Source organism: Podarcis bocagei, assembly GCF_964188305.1.
Source record: "Podarcis bocagei genome assembly, chromosome: 13".
NCBI classification, from domain to species: Eukaryota; Metazoa; Chordata; class Lepidosauria; order Squamata; family Lacertidae; genus Podarcis; species Podarcis bocagei.
In genome coordinates this window covers 50,748,567-50,771,492 of record NC_138138.1, presented here as the reverse complement: position 1 = coordinate 50,771,492, position 22,926 = coordinate 50,748,567, and the positions used below count along the sequence as shown (strand labels likewise).

The following is a 22,926-nucleotide window of genomic DNA, read 5'->3' as shown; positions in this document are numbered from 1 at the left end:
CTAAAAACGTCCCTAAACAGGACTGCCTTCAGATGTCTTTTAAAGATAGGATAGCTGCTTATTTCCTTCACATCTGAAGGGAGGGCATTCCACAGGCGGGCGCAACTACCGAGAAGGCCCTCTGGTTCCCTGTAACCTCACTTCTTGCAATGAGGGAACCGCCAGAAGGCCCTCGGCGCTGGATCTCAGTGTCTGGGCTGAACGATGGGGGTGGAGACACTCCTTCAGGTATACTGGACCGAGGCCGTTTAGGGCTTTAAAGGTCAGCACCAACACTTTGAATTGTGCTCGGAAACATACTGGGAGCCAGTGTAGGTCTTTCAGGACCAGTATATATAGCCTCGGCGGCTACTCCCAGTCACCAGTCTGGCTGCCGCATTCTGGATTAATTGCAGTTTCTGTGTCACCTTCAAAGATAGCCCCACGTAGAGTGCATTGCAGTAGTCCAAGCGGGAGATAACTAGAGCATGCACCACTCTGGCGAGACAGTCTGCGGGCAGATAGGGTCTCATCCTGCATACCAGATGGAGCTGGTAAACAGCCGCCCTGGACACAGAATTAACCTGCGCCTCCATGGACAGCTGCGAGTCCAAAATGACTCCCAAGCTGTGCACCTGGTTCTTCAGGGGTACAGTTACCCCATTCAGGACCAGGGAGTCCTCCACACCTGCCCACCTCCTGTCCCCCCAAAACAGTACTTCTGTCTTGTCAGGATTCAACCTCAATCTGTTCGCCGCCATCCATCCTACAACCACCTCCAGGCACATAAGAGGCTGCTGGATGAGGCCAGCAGTCCATCTAGTCAGGAATCCTGTCCTCACAGCGGCCACCGCTAGAATATATACCTGTTTATACCTTCAGTAGCCTTCTGCTTCCTCAATTGACCTGGTTCTCTTTTAATGCCCTCCCAAGTTTAAGAACTTGTAAGGGGCAAAGGGGTTGCAGGACACACAACACATCCAGGTGTTGAGGTCCCCTTTTTTCTGCAGAAGCTGCTGACTCAGACACCCTCCGCCCACCTCGAGTCTGCCTTGTGGCTGCGAGGTGTGACCAGCTGGTCCCTTCAGAAAATGCAAGCGCTTCTGAAGTTTTTGATAAGCCCCTTTCTCTCCCCACCCACTCCTTAGGAGTAGTAAGGACACAGGGGCAGAGGCAGTGACACATCAAGGGTGCCTATCACGGCTCAGGGTGGAGGTTTTGAAGGTGGCAGCGGGTGCTTTGGATCTGTGCAAAGGTAAGCTTTGCAGAAAGTGGAGGGTTGGTGGTGAGGGAATAGCAATCTTCGTTGCAGGTGCTTCTCTTTTAAGGCAGGCGTAGGAGGGCCCCTGGCAAGCGTTGACAGCTTGAACCGTCAGCCTGTCTCCTCTGCTGATGAGGGGAGGCACACGGCTTGCATCGTAAGCAGGCTCCTTGCACTGCCTTTTGCTTCTAGGCCTGCTGACTGCTGTGCCGCTCTCATTGCTCATCGGGCCTCGGCTTCTGTAGGCAAACCGCCTCCTCTTCCTCCCTCTCCTGCTCCTGATCTGTCTTTTCCCCAACCCCCAGCCTATAGAGGCAAAGTGCAGCCCCTTGAAACCTGCTCTCAATGGGTAAAAGCCCAGGGAACAGATGAAGGAATGGACGGTAACAGAGCATACAGTGGTGCCTCGCAAGACGAAAAGATTCCGTTCTGTGATTCTCTTCGTCTAGCGGTTTTTTCGTCTTGCGAAGCAAGCCCATTGACGGATTAGCGGATTAGCGCTATTAGAGGCTTTTAGCGGCTTATCTGCTGATCGGATCAGCTGATAAGCGGCTTAGCGGCTTAGAAAAAGGGGGGGAGGGGGAAAAACCAGCAGGAACTCGCAAGACATTGTCGTCTTACAAAGCAAGCCCATAGGAAATTTGTTTTGCGAAGCACCTCCAAAACGGAAAACCCTTTTGTCTAGCGGGTTTTCCGTCTTGCGAGGCATTCGTCTTGCGGGGCACCACTGTATGAAGAAGGCCTTTCTTTCTTGCCAAGTCCCTGCAAAGCTGAGCGGAAATCACATCTTGGAGGGTCCTCCATACTGGTGGGTTTTCTGTTTGGCTTGTTTCTGTGGATGCACTTTGCAATTTTAAGAACATAAAGAAGAGCCTTCTGGATCAGGCCACTGACGCACCTCGTCCTGCCAGCCAGCCAAATGCCTGTGAGAAATCCGCAAGCAGGATTTCAGCACAACAGCATCTTCCCTGTGGTTCCCAGCAAGTGGTAATTCAAGAAGCTTGACTGCCTCAGCGAAGGTAGCCTTAGCCATTGTGCCTAGGAACTGCTTATAGCCTTGTCTTCCATTAATTTGTTCAGTCCTCTTTTATAAGCCACCTTGGCTGTCGATCATTGCTGCTGCCTCCTCTGGAGCCGAGTTCCGTAGTTTAACTATGCATTGCACGAAGAAGTACTTTCTTTGAGTACTGACTCACTAATAGGGAATTACGGTAGTGGTGGATTTACACTGCCCTGTCGTCCACACATGGTTCTAATTCACGAGTCATTCTGCGATGCTTCCTCCACTGCCGAGCCTGGAGGGGAGATCTTGCACTAAAGCACAACAAAAAAGAGGATTTTGTGGTATAAAATCCACCAGGATTCCATCAGGAAGTTAAGGGACACATGCCAAAAGCCGTGAGCTTAGCCACCCTTTGAGTTGACCCTTATTTCGATCGTGTTGCGTCCTGATTAATTCCCTCTGGGTTTGAGAGCTTTTCTCACTGTTCTGCCTTGCGAAAATGTGATCTGACCTGCTGAGCCGAAGTTCGGTTCAGCAAAACCTTTCTTCCGATTTTTCCGTGCATCCGATCCAATTCAGTGGGTAAGATTGGATTGATTTTATTTTTTATTTCGCAAGGCATAGAATGACAGGAAAAGCGCTCTGACCCAGGGGAAACAGGCTGAGTAAAGGTGTGGATCAGCCAATCTCCCGCAAAACACTTGAGGGCAAACATGGAAAATGGGTTTACGTATAACTGCCCTGATCCGGTTGTGAACACAATGGATGTCCAGTGCGTTTGAGCTTCTCATCCTACGCCCCACCCTGCTGTCAAACGTCCATTTCTTGAGTAGGAGCTGTGCACTTCCAGGATCGCATAATTTTCATGGCCTTTCCGCAAGTAATCTTGCTTACCACTCACTGCCTTACCTCCTGCGTTCTTCCTGCCCTCCCTGCAGCTTCCCTGCCAGTCCATCCTTTTACATCCCTTTCCTTGGTTGCTCCCCACATCCCACACCCCACTGAGCAACCCCTGGCCCAGACGCTACAGGTTAGAGAAATGAAGGTACTATAATAGAAAATGGCTTTAATTGGAAAATAAGCACACAGCATTTGTCAGGCACTCATCCTCAAGGTGTTTTTTTGTTTTTTTTTGGCAGGTGTGGGGTGTACATATAAGGCTACTTCCTTCAAATCCATCATTTTGGAATCTGAAAGCAGCCTTCTTCCAGGAATAAAATTCCTGTCCCTTTAAGAAAAGAACCAGGCTCCAAGCTGGTTAATCATTAATTGTTCCATTTCATTATTGGTTGTCGCCTTCGAAACAAAAGGTCCAGCAAGTCAGTCAGAAGACACACACACACATCCCTGCCCCACAGTCACAAATGCTTTGAGGTTTGTGCCTTTAGTCTGCCTCTTAAAAGGGAGGTTATAAGCTACGGCATGTGGAGAATTCTCCATCTGTAGCTGAATTGAAAAGGCTGCTGTTGCGATGGCTTCTTTAAAACGATGTGCTAGATATGGCGGTTAATTGATAATCCATCTTCCACAACGACTCTCCTTAAGGAGAGCATGCCCTTCAGGTGGGTGATGATATTAAAAGAAGAGCATATGTGTTTGGTATTTAAAACAGCAATTCCTTTGATGAATTCCTTAATAATATATTTTTTAAAAAAACAACAATTGTTTAAAAGGTGAGCATTGGCAGAGGAAGCATCATTAAGCAAACGAATTAAGCTTTCCAAAGCTGCAGTTAGCTGGCTGAAATAAGCACAGGGTTGGGGAACGCCCTTATGTGCTCTTTAAAAGTGAGGTACACAAAGCTTTAGAGGTGCTGTTCCTCCACTGTGTCGATGCAATGAGATTGAAATATTCCCCAGCTGGTGCCTTTAACTACCTTTTCAAAGTTGAACATTTAAGCGAACACAAAGCATTCCTGTTTGCTAGACCATACAGGAAGGGACATTCTAAAGTCGGTGCCTTTAAGCAAGGGCCTCTGAAAAGCGAGGTGCGCCGCACAACTATAGAGAAAATAAACTTCCACTATTTTATATCCTCTTCGGTATATGTACGGACGCAGAGGGCAGCAAAAAACAGCACCTCTAAAAATACCTCCTAAGATACAGTATAGCAAAGTAGCACGACGGATAAGGCTTTGCGCAAAGAGTCTAGGGGCCATTTGTTTACATACACAGTAGACGTAACGTTTCACTCTAAGAGTTAGTGCCTTGGGGGGAAAAAATCTTGTCCCATGAGAGATTATGGGCACCTGAGCGTCACGGACGAGAAAGGAACAGAAATCCCAAACAAAAGTCCTGAGTCTCTTGACTGAAGCGTTCTGTACCAGTTGGGCACCTTTAGGACAAGACACCCTTAAAGGCAGACAAGAAAATAAATCCCACAAGAGTGGCACAAGCAATATTTGAAAAGGTGAGAGGCACGTGAGTTTGGAGAGCAGCTGTCTCCAGGTCCTGTAAAGCATACTGTATATTAAATGTGTGTTTTTTGTAAAACTTGTTTGTTTGAGAAGCCCTCTCAAGGAGCCAAGCTGCTGCACAGGAGCAAATAGTTTGTTTGGTTAGGCATTGAAGATGATGGGAGGAGAGCTGAGCCAAGGAGGATTTTGGGAACCTTGCTATGGTTGGGAACTGCCCCTGGCTCGACGTGGCTGCTCTCCCGAGCTCGATGCAGCTGGGAATAAGGGTAATATTACGTGTTTCCTTTCATCGCAGAGATTTCTGGCATGCTGGCAATGGGGAGCTCATAGCACTGAAAGGTCGTTGCAGGATTTTGACCTCTGCTTGAAGAAGCGTCCATTCCTCGGCACCAGGCTAGAGAGAAAGCGTTTGGCTTTCTTGGTGAGGCTCTCGCGCCGGCCCCCGGCCCCTTCCCTGCTGAAGCCATCGCCCTCGCGCCGACGGCGGCGCAGCCGTATCTGCCGCACGACGCCTTCGAAAAGCTCCTCCGTGTTGTGATGCAGCGCCGCGGACGTCTCGATGTGCTTGCAGTTCATCATGACAGCCAGGCTGCGGCCCTCTGGATATGGAGGCAAGAAACATGAGAAAATAAACTATACCGTATGTGGTGGACATGTCCAGAGATCAAAATTTTGGGGGAGATGATCCATGAAGAGATTAAAAAATGGATAAAAGTATCATATATCAAAAGGGCAGAAGCATATTTACTAGGAATCTTGAGTAAGGATATCCCCAAAGACAAAATTAACATCTTTCTGTATGCAGCAGCAGCAGCGAGAACGTTGGTAGCCAGTCATTGGAAAGGAAATTGCCGTATTTTTCACTCTATAAGATGCACCAGACCACAAGACGCACATAGTTTTTGGTGGAGGAAAACAAGAAAAAAAAAAGATTCTGAATCTCAGAAGCCAGAACAGCAAGAGAGATCGCTGCGCAGTGAAAGCAGCAATCCCTCTTGCTGTTCTGGCTTCTGGGATAGCTGCGCAGCCTGCATTCGCTCCACAAGACGCACACACATTTCCCCTTACTTTTTAGGAGGGAAAAAGTGAGTCTTATAGAGCAAAATATTTGTAATGTTTGAAGCATGAATTTGGTAATATGGGTTACGAAAAGTATTTTTTTCTTTTTTCTTTTTTTAGTTTTTAGTTTGTATTTTGGAAAATATGTATATAAACGTGTTTATAGTGTGATGCATTGTTCTTTGTTTATCTTTTGTTGTCTTTCTCTTTTCTTGTAAAATTCAATAAAAAAATAAAAATGAAATGAAAAGGAGAAAATAAGCGAGCAAACAATTCTCCTGGGTTCCTTCTCCTGCCTCGGCCCTTCAGAAAGAACGAATTATTCCAAAATGGTAGACCGGAAGCCACCTGGATGGTGCGCAGGCGATCTCCCCACTGTTTAGGGAGCGGCGCCTCTGGCAACTCACCTTCGCGTGAGACCTCCCGGGATCGCGCCAAGTCGCTCTTGTTCCCCACCAGGATAATAGGGGGGTCTGTCCGGGGGCACCCAGCCCGTAGGCTCAACAGGGTGGGGGGGACCCGTGTGAAGCTGCGGCGATCGGTCACCGAGAAAACCAACAGGAAGGCGTCTCCCGTCTGCAGGCAGGATTCCTGCATCCAGCCTCCGGGATCTCCCTGCGGAGAAAAGTTTGCAGGGAGGGAAGAGGTCAAAGTCAGGAAAAGTGAGGGCATGTGCATGTCCAGATCAGGGGCTGCCAACCTTTGTTTGACAACGAGCATTCTGGGGGAAGTGCCGCGGGCGCCGGTCACAAAATGGCCGCCGTTAGGGGTGTGGCATAAGACAAAATGGCTTCCCACTTGAACAAAACACAGGACCACAATATTGGGGGGGGGGAACCCACTCCTGCCTCCCAAACAGTGCCTGTCATATATTGGGGGCGGGGAGGGGCTTGGAAGGGAAATTTACTGAGAGCCACGCTGGTGTGGATTATTTGGTGATTCTATCCAGTTATAGTTCACAGCTACATACAGAATCTATTGTTATAGACATTTCCCCTGTTAAATCTTAGCTAGTAAATCATGCAATTTTTATTTTTCTATATCTGTATGTGATTTTAAAAAAACCAGAAACACACAGAAATTGTTCTGAAGGGGGAAAAAGTTTTGGAAGTCGTAACGAGCAACATGTTCAAAGAGGCAACCTCTCTCTCTACAAGAGCTACCTGTATTTTTTGTATACGTGGATGATATTAAACAGAATTACGTTAACCAAAGCTGCACCTTTTAAATATATTGGAAAGTGTAATGGATCAATCCAGCCGGTTACCAGAGTGAATGTGACAGCGATATTAACCGGGGTGGCTGTTGAATGTTTCCGATTGGTGTGTTTGGATACTGGAAAGTTCAGATAAACAGGAGTGTGTTATTCACATTTTTTTATTACAGTATAATTATTCGCATCTCACCTTTAAGGATGCGAATTGTTCCAAGGTGACTTACAACTAAAGTCAAAACACAATAATCAAAATCGCAATTAAGATAATATTGAAACACATAACAGCTCCTCAGGATCCTTCCCTGGGCCCTTCCAAATTGGCAGCCACGGGAGGGGAGAAGACATGCAGGTATTTGAAAATGGCAAGATTTTGATAATCGAGGAATTTGGATAATTGTAATGCAGATAATGGAGGTTCTATTGCTTATTCTCCTTGGCAGTTGGATACACTCTCCATGTATTTGCATAATGGCACTGTATGCTGCTATCAAGCCGCCCAAGAATGCTGCCAGTTTCCAGAACAATTTGCATATTCGTGCATGTCAGTGGTATACACCCCCGCCTGACTCCCAAACGGCTGTGTTAATTTAATATGGATTTGCATAAATTTGCATACCACTCTCCCTCACTTCAGGGATGCTGGGCAATTTTGGAACGCATTTCCATGCAAACGAGATGCTAAAACAAAACAATAATAAAACAAGGCAATTCCATCCGGTTGTCTAGCTTTGCGTAAATCTTGGATATAATTGCATACGTTCATCATAACCATGCCATGATTTTTTTGGCATAATTTTGCCTTGTTTCTGTTTGCCCCTTGCAGTAACCAAGAGCTGCAGAGAAAACTGCCCTTGCCAACCGGAAATCCCACTCCACAATCTCTAAAACATTCCGATATTGCCTAGCATTGCCCACAATATTCTCTAAGCCTTAAGATCTAGAAAACTGGTTCAAATAAACAATAACAACAGAGATTCTCAGAATGCTGGATTTGTAACTGACTGAGAATTTCTGTAGACCTGAAAAATTGTGGAATACCCCAATTTTGAAAACAGAAAACCAGGGCAGATGCTGGAGCCACCTGTGTAAATACTCTCAATCTCAACAGGATGAAGCCTGCTATGTTCTGTGCTAGACTGGTTAGATTGGGGCTGTCACCCATTTAAAGATACATATTACCATTTGTGGGGCAATGAATCCACTTTGGAAGATGGGTGACTCACAAAATGCTGTTTGGGGAGGAAGAGTAAATTCCCCTCCCATGCCGCTAAGGTCCCAATCCACCCCTTCTGCTCCTGATGACAGCTGTACGTTAAAACTAAAAGGAATGAGAGATCAAATCACAAGTCTCCAATGTATGGTCCGGTTACAAGTTTTGATTCAGTCATCATGCCTTTGCTTATGAACAACAGCTTTGAAGACCAGAGCACATTTTCTGTGGGTGGTATTCAGATAAGTCATACCCAAAGTAAACCCACTTGAAAGGAACAAAACATGATGATGTTAGGCCCGTTAATTTTGGTGGGTCTGCACTGAGTAAAACTTCATTGACTATATCACCTTTTGTTGTTTTGGATTACAAGTGGTTTGTGTCCTAGCAGATGCTTATTTTAGAATCAAAAACATTCCTTCGTTTGTGTGTAAGAGATAACTCTATATGGTCATGCCTTCCATCTTATGGTTGACACAACTACTTGCATTAATAATAAATTTTAAAATGTTTCCGGTGTTGCAAGATTTATCAGCTTTTAGATGGGATGAGAAGAGAAGACTCCCTGGAAAAGACCCTGATGTTGGGAAAGATGGAGGGGACAAGGAGAAGGGGACGACAGAGGACGAGATGGTGGGACAGTGTTCTCCAAGCTACCAGCATGAGTCTGACCAAACTGTGGGAGGCAGTGGAAGACAGGAGTGCCTGGCGTGCTCTGGTCCATGGGGTCACGAAGAGTCGGACACGACTAAATGACTAAACAACAACAAAGATGGGCTGGAGAACTTCTTGCTGTAATATTTCTCCCCCTGCTGGGGATGACGCTCTGGGTATATCCCATCTCGATGGCTAGGAAGGTGACCAAAACGCACCTACCTGGTCCCAGATGTCATATAATATTAGAGTGACTTCTTCATCATCTACGTAGAAATTTCTTTCGTAGGAATCCTCTGAGGGAATAAAAGAAATGTGGAGGGGGAAAGAAAGGGGGGGGGGAGGAGGTTTAGTATAGCTTGAGTATCGCCTTACAAACTATTGCCAGATATGTCTGTACCATCAAATATCCACTTTGTGGCTGATTTGTCAAGTTATATGGGTAGAATGTGACCATATTCTATTCAAAGGAGACCATTAATGGGACTAAATTAGCCATGGCCATTAATTTCAGTGGCTCTGCTCTGAGTAGGACTAACTGCAATCCTATACATTTAATAGTTGGGAAAGTTAAAGGGAGCCTAGGAGAGCCTTCTGGGTATAAATGTGGGGTAGGAATTAGATAAATGAAATTATTTTTTGAGAACTATCTCAAGGTAGTGTACCCCTCACCGAGTCACAATTTCCAGCAACCTTTAGCATACATCCTGCCCATTATTTATTTGCAAGTGTGCTTTGAAGGCTTAGTTTGTACACAGCCTTAGACACAAACACACACTCTGTGTATATTATATGGTGTCAGGTTTTTAAGATAGCAGTGATTTGAAACTTTTCCAGAAGATCTATCCCAGCTTCCCATACTTTCCCCCCTCAGGATTTTAAGAAAATCACCAGCACAAAGTCAATTCCCACAGCCGTCACTTTGAAATTCTGGCCTAACAGCTTAAATTCAACACAAAACCTCCATTTATCTGGAGAGTTTTGACCTTGCCCTTCCTCAACAACAATGCTATGGAAGGCAGAAATTCAACAGGTGAATGGAGAGCAGGATGCTGGGACTTGATGGGCCTTTGGTCTGATCCAATATGGCTATTTAAATCGATAAAAATAAAATGTCCTCAGGTGGAGCACGCCGTTCTCTCCTGTTCCCCTTCTGCTGCATGTATGGCAAGAAAAGCAGGGCCTCTCGAACCTCTGCTGTTTTGCAGAGTGAAATATTGCAAGGCCATCCCCTGGCATCTTCTGGGCTCACCTGTGTGCTCTTCCTCGTGGTGGGGGCCCCCTCTAAGGCCTCCGAAGATGGCCGCCAAGGTGGTCTTCCCCACCCCGCTCTCGCCAAGCAACATGACTTTGTAGGGGCCACGTCCTCCTGCAGGGCTTGCCCCCCCAGTGCTCCCCACTTCGGGGGAGCTGGGGGGAGAGTCCAGTTCGTCCACTGCCGACGCCCTCACCAGCTGGTGCTTGATGGGCAAAGGCATGCTCCCACGCCGTGGTCCGGCACCCGCCAGCGCCGAGGGCAACGTCATGGTGGACGGCAAGCTGCAAGAACAGGGGCAAGATGCGCAAGAGGGTCAGAGCATTTCAAGCACCAGGACACATCATGCGCACAAAATATTTTCAGGCGCGATTCAGGCCACTGAAACCACTCAGGGTCAGGGGTCAGATAACTCCTCACCCTCCAACATTTCTCCGAAGGAAACAGGGACATCCTAAGGAAAAAGTGGGAGCTTCCACGATCAAATCAGAAACCGGGTCGGCTTCTCTAAATCTGGGACTGTCCCTGGAAAACAGGGACTCTTGGAGGGTCTGAGGTTGCCTGGGACCCAGATAGCTGAGTTATCTTTGGTCACAACTGCCCCATGCGTTTAAAGCACATTTATGCCACTTCATGGCTTCCTCCAAAGGATCCTGGGAACTGTAAGCTACCTCATGGAGGCACCATTCACAGCACCCTTAACAAACTACAGATCCCAAGATTCTTGAGGGGAAGCCATGTGCTTTAAATGGACTCTTAAATAGCTTTTTAAACCCAGAATGTATTGGTTTTGTGATGCCGTTTTCATTCTTGTTATTTGTATTTTATAACGTTGTTTATTTTTATGATACTTGTGTGGTTCTTCTTCACTCACTGGCTCTTTACCACAGAAAAGGACAGTCTGGGAAAGCGAATTGATCCCATTAATTTTACCACGGGGTGTAGAGCAGGGGTCGGCAACCTAAGGCCCATGGGCCACAAGTGGCCCATGAGGGTCGTTTAACCGGCCCACGAGCCGCCCTTGAACCGAGCTGCCCGCTCAGCGAGTCCCTGCGCGCTGTGCTAAACCGGCGTAGCATTGCGTGGGGACTCGCTTCCCTGGCGCCAGAAATCACGTCTGTGCAGATGCCGGAAATCGCCGGAAATCACGGGTGTGGGCGCTCATACGAGCGCGCAATCCAGCCCACAGAGGGATCTCTGCTGGAGTGAACCAGCCCAGGCGAGGAAAACCTTGCCAACCGCTGGTGTAGAGATATCACAAGGTTGTCCAAAGATACTCAGTGTACTCTCTGCCTCAAAAATAATGTGTGAAAAAAAGGAATATGGAAATTGTTGTGGGTTTTGTTTGCTTGCCCTTTTGTAGCTGAGATGTCCACAAGTACCTTTGAGGAAATCTTGAGTTATCTCTAAATGGTAAACATTATTTTCATCACAGCACCATGCCACACACAGAATACCAACTAGGCTCATGTGCCAGGCAAATAGCACACATTCTCTGAGGCAATGCCTATATTCCCACGTGGTATTTTATGGCTAGCAAAATACAAATATATTCACCAGGGGTGTGACAGAGGGAGAAGGAGGGAAGGATGCTGAGTGCACACCATTCATTTACAACCTATTTACCTCTTTAATGTCATGGCTTCTCCCCCCCAAAATACTGGGAACTGTAGTTTACCCCCACAGAGCTACAATTCCCAGCTCCTTTCATAATGCACAGTTCCCAGCATTCCTTTGTGTGTGTGTGTGTACTTGAAATCTATGTTGTGTATGTAGCCAAAGCGTGTGCAATACCGTGTATCTGTTCTGCAGGTTTTCAACATGACACAACACACAATCACGCTTTGGTTAGAAGCACCAAACTCCCCTTCTCTTTCACACACACACCGTAGAGCTAGAGAAACAGTAAAGGACATAAACAATGCACATCTCTCTCTCACAAACACACAAACAAGCACATTTTCTCTACCTCCCTCACTTGCACATTCTCTACTTCACAAACACATTAAAACTACCCATATTGCTGAATATAAAGACAGGCAGGCAGCCAGACACAATATTCGATGGTCTCTTTGTTTATTCAAAACATTTACACTCTGCCTGTTCTCCATGAGCTCAAGGCAGTTAATCACGCAAGTGAAAATAATGGTGGAATTTGATACATGTCTGTATAGAAGACTACCAGTTACCAGGGACTGCTAAGCTGAAGGAGACCTGGGGTCCCTGGGAGGATACACCCCTTTTCTCCCAGAAATTACATCAGGGCAGGAAACAGACCAGCTTGGCCCCATCCATTGGCCAGTGAAGGTTCAGCTGCTCAAACACTTGCTTTCCTCTTCCCTCCCCAATCGTTATTCCTTTTGAATCATGACTCAAGATTGTGAACCTGCAGGCAGGGGCTGGTGTACTTTTTAATATACGCACAGTGCTTTAAAAATTGTGGGTACTTTGTAAGTGTCAAATGAAAATTTAAAAATGCAACAATATTTCTACTAAACAAGTGAGCATGGGGCAGCAGGCTTAGTTTGCAATTTTAATTAACAATTTAATCGCCTTCAACGAAGCAGCCATAAAACACTAAGAAGAGAAACAGTACAGCAATCATTATATTAATTAAACATAATTAAACCATAGCAATTGCTACGGCTTTTATCCAATGCTAGTTCTGCTATGCCATTGAAGTGAATGGACATGACTTAGGTTAGTGGGTCTAATCTAGCTGGATACAACTTGTCACTTCCAAAAATGGAGCAACAATTTATATCTGTCCTCCCTCGAAAGAGATAAGATTTTGGAGTGTCATAAGTAAAGCTATTTGAGATGCTACAAGGCAGGCCTCCCTTTGGAGGGAGCCACTGAAAAAAAGGCCCTTTCCCTTTTCCAAATCAGGAATATTTCTGGGTGATACAGCACACACAGGAGGATCTCTGATTATGACGATCTTGATAGGGAAGCAGGTTCCCATAGGAAAAGGTGGGTCAAGTCTCATTCTCTGCTCCACGGGAAATAAATGGCTTTTCAGAGACACCCGGTGTTGAAGCTTTGGTGTCTGAATTGGCACATAGAATTTTCTCCAGGGTTGACCCTTGCGTAGTTTGACATGTAGGGCAGGGTATTGCCATCCCTCGTAGCTTGGCTCGCTTTCTTGAGCTACCAGGCACCTGGGAGTCTATTTCTGTTCTTCAGTTATGGTTTGCATATGGGCCTCTCTCTTTCTAAGTCAGGGGAGTGTGAGTAAGTGAAGCTGCTCTCCCACCCCGCTGCTTTTTCCTTTCCACATTGCAGACCTCCTGTTCTGCAATACAGACAGAAATTCAACTGGCAGAGCTTTCTCTAGGTTGGAGATGCAATAACGGAATACATTTTGCCTGGCGTGCAGTTTGTACAAGGCAGAGGAGGAGCTTTGCTGGGGTAGGGGGTGGGGTGGCCATCTTAAAAGGACAGGTGGGAAAAGCATCCTGGCTTTGGGCAGAAAAGTGGACTGCTTTTACAGCTTTCTAATTCCACACAACACAGCAATAAACACACCTTCGGGAACAGCCAGGGCCTGCCAATAAAACCCACATGCGGTCCCCTGCTTAGAAGCATATACAAATAGAACGAGAGAGAGAGAGAGAGAGAGAGAGAGAGAGAGAGAGCAAACACAAACGCCTTCTGCTCACATAGGACAGACACACCCACAGAAAACGACACCAGCGTTGACACCAGCCCAGGGAGACTGTGTCAGTTTGACACCAATACACAACAGTACTGCATCTCATGTGCATGTGGTCCCTGGGAAAACACACCAATACTTGTGGCAGTGTCACAATGCAGGCGCACGCACAACAGCACGATCGCCATGTGCGTGCAAAAGCCATGCATGCTTGGGTTAAAACTATATCCTCATTCGATCCACCTGATGGGTTCAGTAGACACTGAAACACAGAGGCAGCCCAAACTATTAGGTTCTCTGTGTATGCACATCAACAGAGGGCATGTGCGTGCACGCAACTGCACACTGTGGCTGTATACACACACTGTGTGTATTGACTGAATTTATAGCCCAGCCCACCTTCCTCCCAAAGGAGCCGAGGGTAGCAAACAAGGGGTTAAACAATAAGCATATCTTGAAAACGATTCTGGCACAGATGCAAACTGGGAAAGAACTTCAGATTCAAAGGCTTGTTCAGATTCAAAGGTTCAGCAAGCACCAAGAAGACAACAGAGATGGCACACATCTGATGGTCAAGGGGAAGACATTCCAAAGGGCAGGTGGAACAACACTAAAAGTCCGATTTCTTCATTGTGTGGAACAGACCTCCTAATAAGGTGGTGCCTTCAGGAAGCCCTCAGCTGTAGATCTAGCGGGCGTATAAGGGGTGAGACAATATTTCAGGTGTCCTGGTCCCACACTGTGTATAGACCAAACTAGCACCTTGACCTTATAGCCTGGTAGCTAATTGTACCACCCCTAGAGAATACTGGGAACTTTAGTTTACCCCTAACAGAGCTGCAATTCCACATGTCAAACTACAGTTCCCAGGATTCTATGGGAGAAGCCATATGCACCGTGCGCACACAGCTTCAGACTCAAAACATAGCTGAGGTTTAAGCGGGCATCACAATATATCTCTCAGGCACCCAAATATGTGATGCATAGGTTGTCTACTGAACACTGAAAGAATATGGAGGCATACACAGTAATGCTACACAGACACATCAACATTCCTCACTCTGTGAGCCTAAAAGCAGAGATAATACCACTCCAAACATCAATACTTACACAAACCTAATTATCCTCCATTTCATTGACTACTGGAATGACAGGCGTCTACGGCATGTCACTCACGACCCCGTGAGCCGCAAGAACAAAGAGCCAAGCTAAATATAGCTGCACCATCAGGGAATGGGTTAGAATCACAGAACTGTAGGCTTGGAAGGGACCCCAGCGGTCATCTAGTCCAACCCTCTGCAATGCAGGGATCCAGTGCTAAAGAATCCCTCACAGATCTCTGCCATCCAATCTCTGCTTAAAAACCTCCAAGGAAGGAGATTCCACCACCTTCCGAGGGAGTCCATTCCACTGTCAAACGCTTCTTGCCGTTGGAAAGTTCTTCCTAATATTTAGCTGGAAGCTCCTTCGTTGCAATTTGATTCCACTGGCTCAGGTCCTACCCTTTAAATATTTGAAGATGGCTATCTTATCACCTCTCAGTCTTCTCCTCTCCAGTCTAAGCACATGCAACTCCCTCAACCATTCTTCATAAGGCTTGGTTTACAGACCCTTTGTCAAAGCAGTGTTGTGTACTGCAACTACTTCTGCATGAGGACCCATGGCACACTCGCTGTGGAAGCACCAATCTCACCGATGGCACAGACACACTCTTTTATCCGCGCGAGCCCTCTCGTTCCTTACAAACGCTGCTTGCAAGCGAGGTTACACGCACCCACACCCAGGGCAGACAATGTGCGTGTCCTCAAACACCACCATAAAACCAGGAACACGAACATTAAATTGTACTTTTGGCTGTTGCACACCAAAGCACATGCCAATCATTTCTCCCAGTTTGCAGCTCTGTGCGGTGGGAGGAAACCAGCTGCCTAAAGGGGTCCTCCAGTGCGGCTACCACATCAGACAACTTACGACAAACTCGTGAACATTGTGACAACACTGGCGAGCACTGCACATCAGACCCATCGGATTTGACTAGATTCTTACTTGGGAGGCAAAATCCACCACGCACCATAAAGGCGAATTCAGCTGAGCCGAGATGGACTGTCTGAATTGTATTCTCAGTGGTACTCCATTGTCTGAAGGAGCCCATGTGGTGGGTTTGATCATCTCCCTTTACCCCCACCCCCCAGCTTGCCAAAATCTACCTTGCTGGAAGTGTTGGAATCCTTTAGGGCAATTAGGGTGCCTTTTCCCACCAATCTGGTATGATGGGAGCAAGGTGGAATAGAGTTCGAATATCCGCAATTGTTTCGTGCAAAATCCCAAGTCAGAAAAGTGTGCTGGCTGGCACATCAGTTTAATAACCGCTTAGATTGTGGCAGGAGCATTTGCAGCCAGGCGACAGCCTACTTTGTCGGATGCCCGAGTCGAAGATGGGGGCTTTTGACTGTCCTCATGTCTCCGACAGAGGCATTCATGCTCTGCCATGTTCTCCGCTCATACCCACGCCGGCTGGCACACTCATCAGTGCAACAATGCCGGTCTTGGCACACGCCGTCTCTCACAGACATCTGCTGGAGACACGGCGACAAAGGCACAATACCCTGTGGAGGGGACAAACCCCTGGCTCCCACATCGCCTCCCCCCACCTACACCCCACCCCCCACACACCAGAGAGCCTTTATACCCAGCTCACCGCTTGCTTTTGAATGGTGGTAGGTAAAATGGGGGCCTTTTCACCCCTTGGAAGATCTGCCTTCCTCCTCCTCCTCCTCCCTCTTTTTGCCTCCAGAGCTGTCAGCTAAGCCCCCCATTTAAAACCCCTTCCCCTCCTTTATTAAAAACAAAAAAGCAGGAAAAATAATAATGCAAACAAACCTGGGAATGCCCCGCGCTGGAGGAGAGTCGCACATGTTTGGAAACTGCCAGGCCGGTCCGTGTCCCCAAACCCACCTGTTCGCGAAACGCCAAGACCCAAAGGCGAGGATGCCAAATTCTGGAGGGGATCCCAGGTTATGCCCACGGCTCCCTGCAGCCCTAATGTGGAGGGAGGAAGGAAAGAAGGAAGGAAGGGGGAGAATTAGCAGGAGGGATGTGTTTGGATGATAGGCAGGTGGACCTAGGCGAAGGGGGTGTGTTTATGGAGAGGGGAGAGCGTGGAGGGGGGGAGAGAGAAAGAGGGAGAGAGAAAGAGGCTGTAAATGATTGGAGGATGGATGGAGAGGGAGGGAGGGAGGGGGAGAAAGGTGCACGGAGGGAGGCACAGCCAGATGGGAAGCAAGATTAGGGCATGTATATAGGGGATTAAGGAAGCCTATGTGTCTGTGGATGGGTTGGCAAATTGCTAGGCAGGAACATTTGCACTGGGAACGGATCAATAGGCTGATTAATTTTAGGGGGACGAGGGTGCTGGTGGATGGAGGGAGGGAGGAGAGAGACAGGCAAAGGAGAACGAACACACACACACACACACACACACGTATCTATTCTGCCTTTCGGCTAGAAAACTCAGCTTTGAAACCCAACATGATGAAAAGGTGTAAAAAGATATAGCATGGGCTTTGTTTTCCCTCCACCGAAGGAGGCAGCGTGTCTCTGAACGCCAGTTGCTGGGGGAATCACAACTGGGGAGAATGCTGTGGCACCCAGGTCTTGCACGTGTGGCTTCCTAGAGGCCTCTGCTTGGTCACTGTGAGAACAGGATTCTGGGCTAGGTGGCAGGATCCAGCAAGGGTCTCCTTCGGCCTTTAACACCTTTCAGAATTGGGCTTGGAGGTGCTGTGGTCGATTCCCTCTGCTGCAGGACACGGTTACACACCCACCAGCCCCTTCCCCCTGAACAGTGTCCACAAAGAGGGTGCCAAAAGTGGAGGTAAGGTACCTGCCTTGCGGTGAAACTGCCTGCAGGCGACTCAAGGAAGTGAGCCATGCTGCGCACTGTAGGTAGAGCAATGTAGAATTAACGATAGAGGTATCTTCTTCTTCTTTGGCGATCACTCGTAGCCGAGTAAGATTGTCTTCCATAAATACAGTTTTAACAATGAGTCTGTAAGTGACTGTGGAGGCCAATTCTGGATCCACAGTGGGGACATTGGTTTCCGGGCAGGAGCTGATCACGGTGTGGATTTGCCAAGCGTGCCTTCCTCCTAGCACATTTCTCCCTTTTGTCCTGAGTTCGAGTGTCTTCAAAGCCCATGACACCTTTGGTAAAGGCTGTTCTCCAGTTGGAGCGCTCGCAGGCCAGTGTTTCCCGATTGTTGGTGTTTATACATTTTTTTAGATTTGCCTTGAGAGAGTCTTTAAACCTGTTTTGTTGACCGCCAGCATTACGCTTTCCATTTTTAAGTTGGGAATAGAGTAGTTGCTTTGGAAGATGATCATCAATATCAGTGTACTGGAAGAAGCAAAGATAGAGGTATATCTGTGCGTGAGAGACCCTGAGGATTTGGAACGGTGACTCCCATCTGTTCTAGGCATTTAAAACAGTGTCATACAACTTTATAGGGTCATGGCTTCCCCCAAAGATTACTGGGAACTGCAGTTTGGAGAGTTTTTAGAAGACCCCCCCCTCCTGCAGTGCTACAGTTCCCAGAGTGGTCTGTCCATCTTCTCAGGGAGCTCTGCGAATTGTAGCTCTCTGAAGGGAATACAGGGGTCTCCTAACAGGGGTCAGCATCCTCAACAAACTACACTTCCCAGCAGGGTTTTTGGACTACAATCCCCATCATCCTTGACCACTGGTCCTGCAAGCTAGGGATGATGGGAGTTGTAGTCCAAGACAGCTGGCGACCCAAGTTTGGGGAACCCTGCTTCCCGGGATTATTTGGGAGAAGCATTGACTATTTAAAAATGGCGTGTCACTGCTTGAAATGTACAGTATAGCACAAATGGGGCCAAAGAAAGAAATATGGTGTGTGTATATTTGTTTGTGTGTGTGTGGGAGGGTATTTGTTGGAAAGAGTAGAGAGTGAGAGCCTAACGCAAAGAGAGATATATATAAGATAATGAGAAAGTGAGCATGGAGGGATAAACAAAGGAGACAGATGGATGGGTGGATTAAGGGAAAGACTGATAAGGGCAATTTGTGTGATTGCGAAAGCACATTTGCAAAATCCACTCTGCTGTAGCCAGTGCTGGTCCTTCAGCAGAGCAGACCCACTGCAGTTAATTAACATGGCTAAATTAGGTTCGTTGATTTCAGTGGGTCTACTCTAATTAGAACTGTGTATGTTTATTGGTTTGTTAAATTTGTATCCCCGCCTTCATCCCAAAGGAGCCCAGGTTGGCAAACATGGGTGCACACAAAATCAAAACAATGCAGCATTATTATTATTATTATTATTATTATTATTATTATTATTATTATTACCTGCCCCTCTATTTTAAACAGCTTTAAAAATATATCCAAAACACTGATGCAGTCATCGAGGTAACTGATGATGTGGAAAGACGGTGAATGTTAGGTGGATAAATGAATATTCAAAATAGTCACGGGAGGAAGAAAGAGTAAACAAAGTAATTGGATGGAGAATGAAACCAAGAGGGGGTGGGGGGCTGTGAATGGTTTTCGTCTGGGAAGGGGATGGGCAGAGATGAGAGAGAGCGCACAGGAGAGACTCTCTCCCTCTTTAATGAGGCTGAATTAGCTGCTCAGCCTAATTAGGCAGGGGGGAGGGAATTATACAGTTAGTCACGGGTGGGAGGATGCTAATTAGGCATAATTAATGCCTGCCATAGGGTGAGAGAAGGGAGCCCCCCTGGGAGACACAGGAAACAAGGCTGAGGCTGGCTGGGCCTGTGGGGACCCTCTGCGGGCAAGCGCCCCCTCCTGCATGCTGATTCTGCTTGTTTTGTGCTTAGAGGTTGAGGCATCCAAATGACAGCACACCTGGTCGCTCTGCAAGGCCTGGTTCAACATCCTTGCGCTTTCGGCCTCTCTCTCTCTCTCTCTCTCTCTCTCTCATACATTCAGCCTCAGCTGCAATCAGCGAGGCGTCCTCCTTGCCCTAATTGCAGCCCGGGGAGGATTTGAACTCATGGCCTTTCTGATCCTCAGGAGGCAGTTTCCATGCTGTTGGCAGGGCAACAGACTGGAGCCGTTAAGAGGCGAGGGCGGCGGTAGAGAAAGGGACGAACTCTGGCCCTCCATTTTCCATCTGTGTTAATGAATCCAGAATGACCACCCGTTTGGCACAGCAGTGCGGCATGTGGAAAGCTTTCTGTGCGAACAAGGCCACCGATGCAGGCTGGATGATATTAGCCACGCAGAGCGAAGCAACCCCCTCAACCTTATGACTGAAAATAAATAGTTATTTTTACGAAGTTGCTGGGATTTCCCTGTTTATTGGTGCCTGGCAGCTATGCCAGCTGCAGTTATGTCCCAAACAGGCCCAGGCAGTCGCTGAAGTGGCTACAAACCCCCTCACCCACAAGAACTTTTAGGCTGGGGGAAAAGGGTATTAAGGGATAATCTTGGTAAAGGATTATTTGCAAATAAAATAGCCCGTGCTGTTGGCTGTTGGTAGTTGATCACTTCCCCTCATGCTGTTTTCTTTGCAAACCTTCCCAGGTAACAGAATTTGGTGATCTGTATGCCAACCTTTTGTTTGTAGTACTGAATTTACTGCATGCTGCTTAGTTAAATTAATCTGAAGTGTGTGTAGATACATTTGTTAGAAGAGTTGGGAAGGAACATCAAGAGGCCCTCTTGCAAAGGCATAATAATATAATTATTAATTATTATTTATACCCCGCCCATCTGGCTGGGATTCCCCAGCCACTCTGGGCAGCTCCCAATAGAATATTAAAAACACGATAAAACAACAAACATCAAAAACTTCCCTAAACAGGGCTGCCTTCAGATGTCTTCTAAAAGTTATAGTTGCTTATTTCCTTGACATCTGGTGGGAGGGCGTTCCACAGGGCGGGTGCCACCACTGAGAAGGCCCTCTGCCTGGTTCCCTGTAACCTCACTTCTCACAGGGAGGGAACTGCCAGAAGACCCTCAGAGCTGGACCTCAGTGTCCGGGCTCAACGATGGGGGTGGAGACACTCCTTCAGGTATACTGGACCGAGGCCGTTTAGGGCTTTCAAGGTCAGCACCAACACTTCGAATTGTGCTCGGAAACGTACTGGGAGCCAGTGTAGGTCTTTCAGGACCAGTATATATAGCCTCGGCGGCTACTCCCAGTCACCAGTCTAGCTGCTGTAGGCTTCAATCACCAGCTTCTTCAGAGCCTTCACAGCTTGACTTGTGCTAACTGCAACAAGCAGAGTTCACTGCCACAGACACTTTCTTGATTTACCTGCACCAGGCAACACATCTCCCTCTTCCCGCTTTTAGAACTGCGTGGGTCCACTGGCTGAGTTATCTTCACAGCAGCTCAACAAAGGCACTGTTTTTGTCGGTTATGTCTCACATACAGGAAACTGAGACTCTGAGTGAAGACGACTCCGAGCCATCCGTGGCTTGTTTCCATAGCGAAGGCTTTGGGGCTGCTGTTCTTACAGACTGATGTAGCAGTCTGTAAGAACAAAGGGTCCCGATGTATTTTCACCCACATACAGTGGTACCTCAGGTTACATACGCTTCAGGTTACAGACTCTGCTAACCCAGAAATAGTGTTTCAGGTTAAGAACTTTGCTTCAGGATGAGAACAGAAATCGTGCTCTGGCAGTGCGGCAGCAGCAGGAGGCCCCATTAGCTAAAGTGGTGCTTCAGGTTAAGAACAGTTTCAGGTTAAGAACGGACCTCCAGAACGAATTAAGTACTTAACCTGAGGTACCACTGTATGTCTTTGCCAAGTATCCTGGGATAACGTCAAGCCATTCTGTCTTTCTGTGGCTCCCCACATTTCTTCTCTTAATTCTGCATGACGTTGGGGGGGGGGGCTGACTGGCAGGGACTGTTGGGAATTGTAGTTCCCAAAACATCTCAAGGGCACCAGCTTGGGAAAGGCTGGTTTACACAATCTGCTAACCCTGGGATGAGAGAGACACAACCCTGATCATGGCTAGAGAGGTAGACTCTCCAATTTGGGACTCGCCCTCATAAGCACGTCAGAGGTGGACCAGAGTTGAAGTACCGTATTTTTTGCTCTATAAGACTCACTTTTTCCCTCCTAAAAAGTAAGGGAAAATGTGTGTGCGTCTTATGGAGCGAGTGCAGGCTGCGCAACTATCCCAGAAGCCAGAACAGCAAGAGGGACCGCTGCTTTCGCTGCGCAGCGATCCCTCTTGTTGTTCTGGCTTCTGAGATTCAGAATATTTTTTTTCTTGTTTTCCTCCTCCAAAAACTAGGTGCATCTTATGGAGCGAAAAATACGGTAATTGCTACAACTGACCGTAGAAACAGCTTTAGGCAAATGGGTCTCTCCCTCATCACATCCCCCGAAACCTACAAGCCTTTTTGGGCAGCCGGTTAATTAGTTGGCTCAGAAACAGAAAGACTGGTGTGGGAATCCACCTTACAGTTCAAAATCTCTCTTTTTAATTCTTAGCAAAAAACTCGAAAAGGCAACAGAAGGTGAAATAACAAAACAGCGCGGCCCCAGTTAGTGGTCACAGCTCAACGGACTAAAATACACAGTGCAAATATTTGCTCATCTAGAACTCGACGTTGTCAGTTATCCACACACACCTACCCAGATAGGGGAGAGAACAGAACAAGACAGCAGTAAAACATGAACTCCTGGCTTCCATTAAATGTCGCCACTGATTTCTCCGAGAAGCATCTCTTGTCAGCAAATAAGAATAAATTATATATAATTTATATATGTATCTATATCTATATATCTCACACGCATACATACTTGTGCCAGCAGCTAAAAAAGCCAGGGGAGCCAATGCACCGTGGGTTCATTTCAATGGGGCTTGAACATCTCACCTAACTCTTTTTTAAAAAGGGGGGGGGGACAGGGAATTTGTGGCCTTCCAGATGTTGCTAGACAGCAGCTCCCATAATCCCCGTGTACCGACTGTGCTGGCTTAGGGATGATGGGAGTCGCAGCCCCACTTCCCATCCTTGCTGGGGAAGGAGTTCAAGGCCAGGAGAGGTACAGTAATAGCTGCCAACTGCAGAGGCCCCCCACCTCTGCCCTGGTTTGCTTCGTCCGAGTCACGTGGAGCGCCCATAGATTGTGCGATTAAGAAGGCACCGGTTTAGTGAAATCCTGTTAGGAGGTTTCTTTACCTGACAGGATTGCAGCGTATCGTTT

General features: G+C 47.3%; 1 protein-coding gene and 1 long non-coding RNA gene across 6 annotated transcripts; one reads left to right on the top strand and one right to left on the bottom strand.

Annotated features, from left to right (window-relative positions):
* LOC308572325 lies at positions 1 to 4,453 on the top strand. The gene is made up of 2 exons (XR_014001720.1): positions 1 to 1,641; positions 1,978 to 4,453. It is a non-coding gene; the product is annotated as an uncharacterized lncRNA (long non-coding RNA).
* Positions 3,293 to 17,149, bottom strand: REM2 (RRAD and GEM like GTPase 2). Of its 5 annotated transcripts, none has more exons than XM_081168164.1 (5): positions 16,664 to 17,149; positions 10,051 to 10,337; positions 9,021 to 9,094; positions 6,126 to 6,333; positions 3,293 to 5,258 (listed from the first exon to the last, which is right to left on the bottom strand). In XM_081168164.1, exons 2-5 carry the CDS (start codon positions 10,322 to 10,324, stop codon positions 4,984 to 4,986), a joined length of 831 nt encoding a protein of 276 aa, XP_081024290.1. In that variant the 5' UTR covers positions 10,325 to 10,337; positions 16,664 to 17,149; the 3' UTR covers positions 3,293 to 4,983. The 5 variants fall into 5 exon arrangements, with proteins under 5 accessions (XP_081024290.1, XP_081024289.1, XP_081024292.1 ...); XM_081168163.1 differs by having other exon boundaries at positions 16,589 to 17,141; XM_081168166.1 differs by lacking the exon at positions 16,664 to 17,149 and adding an exon at positions 16,407 to 16,471.
* Between the last annotated feature and the right edge of the window lie 5,777 nt (positions 17,150 to 22,926).